Here is an 11,514-nt window from a genome sequence, read left to right on the forward strand (position 1 = left end):
TCTCCCACATTTACTGCCTGACAGTTTATTTTCTTTTTACATTACAGTTTTCATATTAATAATGAAAATATAGACAAGGTGAAGAATTAGCATTCTCTTTCAAAAAAGGTATTACTGTGATAGGATGGGAGACGACTATCATACTGGCCACAGGAAATACAATTAACACATCAATAATTTCCACAACCATGTGATGTGAGCCCAGTTAAGTTCAGTGGAGGTTATATGTCAGTGTGTGTCCACGCAGTGTAATGGTTCCTCAAACACTTATAGTACAGTGGTGCAGGGAAGGTGTGAGAAACGACTGGCTTTCAGAAGCGTTCAGGCAACAGTTGGAGTCCCTCGTTGTTTAATAAACTAAAAAGCAGGCTTTCTCTTGGACATTATTTAGTGAAAAAGTCAACACTACTAACATGAGCCATTTTGTAAGTTGGAGTCAATTGGTAATGCTTTTGGATTACTTAATATTCAACAGGATTCCATTCAATGGAATTTCAGTTCATAGAGAGCGAGAGAGAGAGAAACATAGATAGATACATAGAGTTGAACATTAATATAATTTAACAAATGTTACTCTGAAACCTTCATTGTTATGATTGAATGCCATTCAAGGCTGAACAGATGGAACACAGGACAGTTAATGACAGGCTGAGGGGGGGGTGGCTGTATCTCCATCACACTCAGCCACTAGCTGCTTTGCTTCTTAGTTGACACACGGTGCATTTCAAACTCTCAAAGTTCAAACCTAATTTTACATCCAGAAAAAGAATAGAGCCAAAAACAATGACGCTGATGTAAGTTGATACAAATGTTGCTGTGCGATAGATTACACTAATCCTTTGTCTGTGTGTGTGTTTTACAGTGCACCTATGCCCTACCTCATAGGAGTACATTCCAGCCTCATGGAGGTATGCTTCTGATTCTCCAGATCTACCTTTAGTTCTGTATCATGTAGTGACGTAACTGGCATGATATTCTTATTTGGAGGTTTTATTAATATTTTTTTTTATGGAAACAGCAAGTACTCCAGTAACTGCCTCTAGACACAGTGTATTAGGCCCATACAATTACTAATCAAGATGTGTTTGAAGGCACTGAATGGATGCATATAAATGGCATGCACATACAGACACACACACATGGTGTTTGCATGTGTGTGGGCTCACACGTGTGTTCGGGCGCCGGTCTGCTCATGTGTTCTGATGTGTTTGTGAGCCTAAATCTTTTTTGTTGTTGATCTACTCCCTGCAGAAGGTGAGGGGGATGGCCCTCGATGATGTTGTGGTCCTTAATGTGGACACCAACACTCTGGAGACGCCCTTTGATGACCTTCAAGGCCTTCCCAATGATGTGGTGGGTCAGATACGTATAGAAACCCACACATGCAAGGATCCAACAATACAAGCAGGCACAAAAAGATAGCAGATGACAAAAAGACATAGAGGGAAGGAGAGAGAGCGAGGGAAATAAAAGAGAAATTAAAGGCAATGGTAAAGCGAGGGAAGGACAGATAGATACAGGAGCCACAGGTGGTGAGAGAAAGGAAATGGGTTGGAGGTGGGTTGGCAGTGGGGCTCAACCCTGAATTAACAGACTAGCAAGACTTGACTGACTGGATATAAATACCAGCAGGATACAACAAATCTAGAGTACATGCTACATTGGCCGTACACATAAGATGAATCATTTCATGAATCAAGTCTAGGAAATCATTTAAATCATGTTTTGTATGTCTTTCTTTACGACATAAAGCTGTTGATGACCTTCGAATGTGCTTGCCCTGGAGAAGCTAATGCCGTTGTTTTTTTACTCAGGTTTCGTCCTTGAAGAACCGTCTGAAAAAGGTTTCGACGACAACGGGAGATGGAGTTGCACGAGCCTTCCTCAAAACCCAGGCAGCCCTGTTTGGCAGTTACAGGAATGCTCTGCAGTTTGAACCAGTGAGTATTTTTTAAGATGGGAAGACTGAGTGAGGTCTTGGGGAGAGGGTGGGATGGAGCGAAAGAGGTTTGTGAACAGTGGAGTCAGCAAGGTAAGGAAAGAGAAAGGAAGAAAAATTTTAGTAGGAGAAAGGATGATGAAGAGAAAATGTACTTTTAAGGAAGGGAAGGGGAGGGATAATATGAGTTGGAGGTAGGGTAAGATCCCCAGCCAGTCTGGAGAAAGAGAAAGGGGAAAGAATAATTGACCAAGAGGGTAAAGCAGTTCAAAACAATGCAGTAATGGGGAACGCTGAATAAGATAAATAAATCTTTTCTGGCTGTGAGGAGTGGAAGAGGAATAGGCTGTAGAAGAAGGCAGGATTAGAGCGATGGTCCTTTCTGACTGTGATATCTCCCTGGTAATGCTCCATGATGACATTGTTTTAGGGGTTTTAAGGGAAATGCCTAGCAAGCAAGCTCAGCCAGGGATTTTCACAAACACTAAGCACAGTGAAAGCAAATCTGTCTAAAGATTAATTATTCAAATATTCTGCCATATGTCATTGCACAAGTCTGATCTTTGTGTCCCCCTGCCCAATGCATCTATTTTAAAATCTTCACTCCCATTCATTTACATATTTTAGACAGGAGCCATATGAATAACACAAATAAAGGTGTCAATCATGGACCAATTCTATCCGGGATAGATGGTATTGTATATGTGTGTCTTAGTATTTGTGTGTATGTGTGTGCTATACGCCTATGTGTGTGTGGATATGGATAATAGCATTAGTGATGTAGATCTCTGTGACCCCTCCCTCCCCCCCCCTTCCCAACACACATGCACACATCTACACAGGTTACTGGTTGCCACCAGGGGGGACCCATAGAGAAGGGGTTACATGCTGGAATAATGCCACAGCTGGTGTCCTCAGCACTGCATGTGGGAAGCCGTCACTGTCTATATCTACAAGCTGTCACTTCCTCTAAGCCGGCTCAGGCCCAATGTAGACTTTGGACACTAGACTTTATGCCTTCGATTTTTCAGCCCTTGTTCCTAGATGTTGGGACCCTGAACACAAACATACACTTCCTCTGAAGTAAACGCCCTATCTGGCAACTGTATGGTATGTTACCCAAATATTTTACACCGAATCCAACTGGAGTGAACCGGATTTGTCTGTCCTGACTGTGCGTAGCAAGTGTGTAGAACCATCGAATCTGGAAAGATCCATTTCAGACGACACACAATACATATGTTGTACTGTAGAGTGTGACTGTAGACTGTCTTCTTTTTCTGTTATAGTGACTGACAAGTGTTGTTCTCTGTTTTGCATATGGGAGGTACTGTAGCTCTACTGCCTGCGGGGGAAACGTGGAGAGCAAATCCACCCTTACTCGCTCTATTTTCTCTTTCGCCATTGTTTCTCACTTCCCTTCCTTTATATCTTCCTTCCTGATTTCTTTTTTTTGCTTACCATCTCTCTTGTGCACGCTGTCTTACTCTGTCTTCTCTCTCTCTTTCTCTCTCTCTCTTGTCTCGGTTGCAGTGCTTGTGGTTATTAAGTCAGAACTGAAAAGCCAATTACTTTGATCCAGGGGGATGGTGAAGTGCAGTGCTAGGGATAGTGGGGATATGAAGGGATAAGTGAGTGTGTGTGTGTGTCTGTATCTCTCTCTCTCTTAGGCTATGCTTGACTACACACTGAAGTGCCCCACATAGACACAAGCAGAGACAAACACTCACAGATGAAGAGCAGCCACACACCAACTGGCAAACAGAGACACACATTCTGTAGTCACCCTGACATATCGGTGGCAATGTGTCCTATTGAGTTTGTGTTTGTGTGTGAGAGAGAATAACTGTCTGTGTGCATGTATCAAAACTATACTTATATGTTTACAACATCTACCTTGTGTATACATTTTTGGAGTCATAGTCAATTTATGTGTCACGTACATAATTAATTTGCAGTTAAAACATTTGGCTTTGGTACTGTTGAAACCCACATGTTGAAATGCTACATTCAGCCCAGTGGAGATCAGAAGGGTGAGAATGCAGGTGACACAAACACACCAGCGAGCACTCCTACCCTGCCTATATGTGTGCCTCCACACACGCTCCACACAGGCCATTAGGGATGACTCTAGCCAGTAGTGAGGCATCTTCTTCTCTGGCCTCACCACCAGTTTATATGATCTATTTTGGCCCATTTGAGTTGGTAGGCACCTTTAACGTTTAAGCGGCTGGCCAGGTGGTCTTGAACTGGTGCGCAAGAAAACCAGCTAATGTGGACAATATAGCAAATGTTGGATTTGAATAATGAACGCATTAGGATGAAAATACCTGTGCCTGGCAAATTGGCATTTCTTTGTGCGTTTCTTTTTCTGTGTACAGAAAGTGGGGGCTGGGTGATCATTTCAGCATGAGTGGAAAACACCGGAATCCCCTGTGTACGTGCATGTGTGGATGCACAGTTGTGCACAAGCGTTATCACCCCATTGGTCATCTGCTCTGGCAGGCTGCATTCAAATCTATCATTCAAAACTCGAAATACACCAAACTCAAAACGATGTTGTAAACTACAATATTTTTCGTGTCTGACACAATATTTATATTCCTTGTGCTACTGCCATCTAGAGGTTGGAAGAGGCTTCAATAGATTATAGTGTGTGTGTGTGTTTAGTATCTGCTGTGCTTGTATCTTTGTGTGGCTCTGGCCTAGGTGTACTGTCAGACAATGCTTGTCAGTGGTCATGGGTCTCGCTTAGGAGAGTAGAGGTGTAGCAGTGTTACCCCTTACACACACACGTGTAAATATGTATTTACTTGGTTATACCTTCAGGCACCCATCATTTTTACCAAAGGAGCAAATATTGTAAGCAGAACTCAGGGTGTCACTTCCATTGCATGTAGCCTGTGTGTTTTCCTATTGACAGGGAGAGCCAATAACGTTCAGCGAGGAGACCTTTGTGACCCATCGCTCCAGTGCCATGAAACAGTTTCTCCAGAATGCCATCCAGCTTCAGCTCTTTAAACAGGTAGGCACACAACACACATGTAACATTGTAACCAGCCTCACTGTAACCAACCATGGTCATTTTAGGTGCCGTCATTCAGTGAGTGATTCTGTCCCTCTAAAGTTTATAGATGGCCGTTTGGACCTGCTGAATGCAGGAGAGGGCTTCAGTGATGACTTTGAAGAGGAAATCAACATGGGCGAATATGCAGGTCATAAACACACACACACACAATTTTAACTCTCTTTCTCTCTCTGCCCCTTTATTGATCTTGAAGTGCTACAACTAGTCCGTCCACTGTGTAATTACAATGACCTATGTACCCTTTGACATCACCTCTGGATACACTCCACAGGAAGTGACAAGACCTACCACCAGTGGCTGTTCACTGTAAAGGTGAGGACTGTGAGACTCAGGCTTGCTAAAATACCTCTTTGTTAATCCCTAAATAGGGACATTTGTTTCACAAGGCTAGCATATACAACATGCAGATGGAGAAACTCCTCTGGAGATTATGTGCAAATAAAACTTGAATTTACAGAAATGCAAAAAGACGTCTGTGACTTTCATTTGTGTTCCCCCTGGTTTCAAACAACAGAAAGGAGGTGGTGCAATCTTCAACACCGTAAGGACCAAGGCCAACCCAGCCATGAAAACTGTCTACAAGTTTGTAAGTACATTGTGACTGGCATTCACTGTTTTAATTGAGTTTTTTTTTTTTTTTGTAGTTATTCAGTATTATTGGCAAAGCTTCAAATATTGTAAAGCATTTTCTCACGAGTATTGACAGGGATTCCCAACATGGTGTCAATCTACAAAACATAAATTCCCTGAAATGTAACTTCTGCTTGGTAATACTGTACTATAACTTGAAGCATCATATGTTGCTCATGGTTGTGTTGCTCTGTTCTCCATAGGCTAAAGACCATGCCAAGATGGGTATCAAGGAAGTCAAGAGCAGGCTCAAACAAAAGGTAAACATCATCTTTGGTCTTTTTTAATGGAAGGTTAAAGGCACCTTTCCCATTAAATTGTTCTAAATGGGACACATGGATGTAGGGGCGTTTATGGTTGAGTATTTGCATTAATTTAGCATTAAATACAAAAAATCCAAGATAATACAAAAAAATGCTCATTTATCTCTGTCACCTTGTCACTATTTCACAATGGTTCTAATGTATTAACCTCAACAAGCACCCTGGACTTCTGTAATAATGGCTCTTCCACTCCTTTTCCTGGACTCTTCATAAAACATTTTCACCTTGTTATGGTCCTTTACATCCCTGACTTACTCTTGTCTTTCCTCTCTTTTCTTTCTCTTGTTCGTTTTTGTGACATGCATTGTATCCCCCCCACCCTCCCTACTTAACTCCACTACCTACCTTCCATCGACATGTTTTATAACCCTTCTCCCTCGACCTCCCTCGACCTCTCTTCCACTCCCTGCAGCCCCGGCGCTCCTTCTCCCTTCCTCTCCCCTTTCACTGCCAAAGCTCCCTCGTCCTCCTGCAGCCTGGCCAACCTCCTTGGTGTGCTCTTCCTCTCTTCCAGGAGCTGACGGAGAACGGCTACTCGTCAGCAGCAGGCCCCGGGGGGGGGGACGGCACGGCCGGGTCGCCCCCCTCCACCACGGACAGGAAGGAGGCGTCCCACACCTGGGATGATCGGCGGCCCATCACGGTGCACTTTGGACAGGTGTGGATGAGAAAGGGTCTCGTATCATTGTGTTTCTGTGTCACTCGGCTACAAGGTCGCTTCATTACATCTTCATGAAGAAACATGATGCAGTGACCTTGACTTCTCAAATAACTTTTTTATTGGTTGGAAATTCATAATTTTTCTGCCCTAATATAATTTAATTTATAATTGTATTAACACTTTTGGGGCTATATCATGAACCAATCATTAAAGGTTATAAAGCACTACTATTAGAACTAGTAGTCATCCACAGACTACAGTAGGTCCCTGCTCTCTGTCCAATCACCAAGAGCTCCAGGGGCCGCTGTCCTCCTACCAAGGTGACACTACCATGACGTTCCTATGACAATGTTCATTATATCGCTACGGACACCTCTGGGTACTCCTGACGACATTGCCACTGTCCTTCTTATTGAAAGAAGAAAAAAAAGCAATGCATCAATAGCAAGAGAAACGATAGGGAGAGAACACAGCTTCTATAAGGGTACTGCCCCCCCCTCCAGCTCTATCCATCCTTTTCACTGTCTCATTAGCGTGTTTAAATAATTGGGACAGACACTCTCTTACACATGCACCCCCGTCAGAGCTTTCAACATGTTCTTGAAAGGTGCATGATGATTGGTTAGGGGACACGGTGCCAATTAGTCGATGTAAGGAAGGTTGAGAAAGACGTGGCAATACGCATTGTAATAAGGGAAGGAACTATAGTGGCATATGTGCTGGGGTGTGTATATTCCTGTCCTGTTGCTTGAACAGTGGGTGTTTCTGTTTAGTGCACCACCTACGTTGGGGATGCAGTGTTTTCAAAGCTAAATATCTACCACCCCCAAAAAATCACACAAAACAGTTAGTGTGCATATTCATTGTGTGGTGTTTGTGTGTGCAAGAGGGAGTATGCAGTATGTGTCTGTGTCTAAATGTCCGTCATTACTGTCATCATCATGTCACCCTACTATGATGCACGTATGGGTGTATGTGGTGCAGCCCAGGCCCCTCCGAGAGCCTCCCCCTCGGCCCCCCAGGCCCCCCCGGCCCCCCAGGCCCCCTCGGCCCCCTTCTCCCAAACTCCAGCGAGGCACCCGGCCCGTGAGTACACCTTTCTCCCTCCCAACCCCCTCTGTCTAAGAACTCTTCACTCTTAACCAACCTGTGCCAACCTCTAAACCCCTGACCCCAACCCAGCCCCAAGCCTGGTTCCATTAAAAACGTTTCATATTTTTCTTGCGCCTTTTGCATCTAGCCCTTACAACTTTGACTGAATTGCATGGGTGAGACCTATGGGACTTAAGGGCCATTATGCCTCCAAATATGAGCATATTCCTTTCTGTTTGTCCATGTTTAGTTTGTTTATTGTGTTTATTTTCTCTTAATAGGGCAGAAGGGAGTTGTTTTAATGGAACCAAGCCCCTTGAGGTGTGTGCTGTGCTGTGCGCTCACCCTCAGACTGCCATTGACTGTCACTGCGAGGCTGAAGGAGTGTGTGGCTCGCAGGTGTAGCATGTTGCTGTGCTTCCGGGGAACACATTGCCACCTAATCACCACCGTGACCTACAAGGCTCACCTGGACAGAAGATTTACCTCTGTCATTCTACATTTTGTGTGTGTGTGTGTGTGTGTGTGTGTGTGTGAATTTAATTGCCTTTGGACGTGAACTGACCAGCGCTGTGGACTATTAACACTGTATCCGATTACTGCATAAGTTACTAAAGCTCCTGTAGCTACTACCTGGCCTGGCTGCTCTCGCCCCTCGGGGGCTACTCACTGGGGACAGCCTGCTGTTTGGCTGGGGACCACACAGCATGGAACTGTCCTTTCTGCTCATATATACAATACATAACCTGTGGTTGGAGAGGTTTTCTTTCCAAGATGTTGCAACGAAATGAGAAAGCGTTGCAATAGTATCATTTCAATACAATCTGTTTTCCTGTTTTGAAAGATTGTTTATCAAGCTTTTTCGAGATAATCATTAAGAGTAGTTAATAGTTTAAGTAGTGTCTATGATATACATGTAGAAGACTGTGGATAATACACCAATTTAAGGATTGCCTAGTTATTGATATCAAACCTCCAATTTGAAGAGTAGTACAAAAAAGTAGAATTCAACAACCCATTCACCCTTGCTCTGGATTAATTAGGCAGCCTTTCTCACCCACACCCCACCCCCACACTATTGTATTGTGGGTCTTAATGAAGTGCTGTGCTACAGGACCAGCTGATGACCAGACCTTCAGACATTCTGTGTCATAGAGACACCCACACAGCTCCCCTCTAATTAGGCCCTTTGCTCCTGCCCCTCACGCTGAGTTGACCTGCCTGGTGGTTTGGGTCAGAGTGACAGCAGTGGGGAGAGAGTGTGGCCCCTGACCCCTCCACACACCCCTCTGACCTCAGTTGACCCTCCTGGTCTGAGGTGGCAGTTCTAGGGATAAGGCTAATGACGTTCAGCATCTTCCTCATCAATGCTTTCGACTTTATTATGTGATGTGTAGGACATTGTAGGCCTGTGGGGTTAGTATAAATGAAGAACTTATGCGTCTATGGAATCATGTGAGTAGGAGGCCCTGGAATATGAGAAGAATCAACAACAATGGTTTTCTCAGGTCTTTTAATGTGTTTAAAGAGAGTTGAGAGACCTAACACTTAAAAGATGTCTGTAAGCAGGATGTTGCTAGTTTCTGTATAATGCAGTCAGTTCTGGTATTTTGAATCCTTGCCATCACCTGAATACCCAATAAATGTATTTTTTATATTAAACAGTAAACTGATTTAATGCATAGGAGTAGGGTCCACTGTTCTATATATCACAATAATCAGCACCTATTTAGCTTAATGGCTTTTTAATATATTTTCAAATCATAAACCTATAAATGTATATGGCGTCCAAATTTGGTTCACAATATAATTGTGTTAAAAGAAAATAACTCATTGTATTCCATGTGTATATTGTATACTTTCATCTCTTTTTCAGCATATGCCAAGTAAGATGATCTTGTAATGTCTCCACTTTGCTACCTTGCAGATTCGTCCTCCAAAGCCTTTGGTAGTGAAGAGGCCTCGCAGCAACGTGGGTGCAGAGAACAGCCCTGATCAGTAAGATCCTCCATACATACATCACACACCTCCTCCATACATACATCATACACCTCCTCCATACATACATCATACACCTCCTCCATACATACATCATACACCTCCTCCATACATACATCATACACCTCCTCCATACATACATCATACACCTCCTCCATACATACATCATACACCTGACAGCATATTCCAATCTACATTCACTCTGTACATTTTCTAATGTTTATGAAGGAAGACATAACACTGCAGGGATGTCCAGGCCCTTAAATGAATGGATTCACAAATGAGTTCATTATCAAGTGATCATCAATAATGTTAAGAAATGGTCAATGGGACACAAACGTAATACAGGCAAATTAATATTCTTAAAACAGCTAAGGATTCATGAATAAAGACAGGGAGGATTAGGAAAAGTTCGGGATACACCACTGGAAGTGGATGTTTGCCTGAGTAAAGTCTATAGTGAAGGGGAGTTACGACTTAATACATTACCTGTGTTAACTTTTGACCATTTTGGTCTGTATCTTTTTTGCCTTATGCCTACTAACTTTCATCCAAGTAATGTTCTCTCTCTTTCAACCCCATAAAAATTGTGAAATTGTGGATCAGAGTCCATTTCCTTCTATGTATCTATTATTCACACGTACAGTTCTAAGAGTAATGCCTGTGGAATGAAAGTAATATAGCTTCAACTTCTATGAATTTGTCTCTTTACCTCTTTTTCCTGTTTCTCTTTTCACTCTTGTGTGGCATCCACTGTCTTCCTCTCCTCTTTCTCCATCTTTCCTCCCCTATTTCACTCTTCCATCTCTTCTCTTCCTACATCTCCATCTATTTCTATATTCCTCCTTCATCCCCATTCTTTCTCTTTACCCCTGTCTTCCCCTTCCTCTCCCCTCTCTCTTCCTCCATCTTTGTTATACCCCCAGTCCTGTTCGTCCTACGCGTCACTACACAGTCTTTCTGTCAGAAGACTCCTCTGGGGATGAGCTACAGACAGATGACGACTCCATTGTCGGCTTTCCTGAGAACTTTTTCTTCTCTGCCCCCTTCGAATGGTCACCACAGTATGCTCAAGCCTTACCTGACCAATGCGGTTCCTCTGTCTCCCTTTCCTTGATTACTGTAGCCCCCTTAATGCATGACTGTCACTTTTTCTTTTGTATCTGCTGGATTGATTTCAGAGTGGCTCGTCTTTGTAGTTCTGACCTATGACCACTTTTCTTGATAGTATACACATATTTACAATTCATGCTTACAGTTCATACTACAGAAGCAGATCATCATTTTGCTCAAAAAGTATACGTACAGTAGTGTAAGCCACGGAACATGAATGGGATTCAACCCCTAGTGAAGATATCCATGCAAAAAAGCACTGTAGGAAGTCTTCTGCACTGGAGAACCTCTGATATTGTTATTGTTAGCGTCTGTGTTTATACGCGTGCATTAAAAACTAACCCAATGATCTGCCCACCAGGCCACAGCCTTACCGGTCCTTGAAGGAGGCACAATTAACAGAAGGGGGAGAATCAGGTATTGGAGTTGAGTCCCAGACTGCGCCGCCCAGTCCTTTAACTGAGAAGTTCACAGATATCAACCTGCTTGGAGACATCTTCAGCTGCCAGGATGAGCCTGAGAGCCAGTCCCTGGCCAAGAGCTTGGAGGACCTGAGGACATTCAAAGAAGCTGAGAAGCTGGAAGCAAAGTTCAACTACCAGGTAGGCTGGGTGAGAGGGTAGGAAGGTGCTTGTTTGTTGAGTAGATTAGAGTAGAGCTGAATACTGTA

General features: G+C 43.4%; 1 protein-coding gene across 7 annotated transcripts in view; it reads left to right on the forward strand.

Annotated features, from left to right (window-relative positions):
- dennd1a (DENN/MADD domain containing 1A) overlaps positions 1-11,514 on the forward strand; it is a 38,968-nt gene that overhangs the window by 24,158 nt on the left and 3,296 nt on the right. For 2 of the 7 annotated variants that reach the window (XM_047044540.1, XM_047044544.1), the window contains 13 exons: positions 863-908; positions 1,252-1,353; positions 1,815-1,940; positions 4,863-4,964; positions 5,067-5,154; positions 5,299-5,339; positions 5,542-5,613; positions 5,861-5,917; positions 6,495-6,638; positions 7,626-7,727; positions 9,661-9,731; positions 10,658-10,795; positions 11,206-11,446. In XM_047044540.1, coding sequence (XP_046900496.1) covers positions 863-908; positions 1,252-1,353; positions 1,815-1,940; positions 4,863-4,964; positions 5,067-5,154; positions 5,299-5,339; positions 5,542-5,613; positions 5,861-5,917; positions 6,495-6,638; positions 7,626-7,727; positions 9,661-9,731; positions 10,658-10,795; positions 11,206-11,446 — 1,330 coding nt within the window. Of the gene's footprint in view, positions 1-862; positions 909-1,251; positions 1,354-1,814; positions 1,941-4,862; positions 4,965-5,066; positions 5,155-5,298; positions 5,340-5,541; positions 5,614-5,860; positions 5,918-6,494; positions 6,639-7,625; positions 7,728-8,014; positions 8,631-9,660; positions 9,732-10,657; positions 10,796-11,205; positions 11,447-11,514 lie in introns of those variants that run through there. The other 5 variants (XM_047044542.1, XM_047044541.1, XM_047044546.1 and 2 more) reach the window with 5 other exon arrangements.

Source organism: Hypomesus transpacificus, chromosome 22 (genome assembly GCF_021917145.1).
Source record: "Hypomesus transpacificus isolate Combined female chromosome 22, fHypTra1, whole genome shotgun sequence".
NCBI classification, from domain to species: domain Eukaryota; kingdom Metazoa; phylum Chordata; class Actinopteri; order Osmeriformes; family Osmeridae; genus Hypomesus; species Hypomesus transpacificus.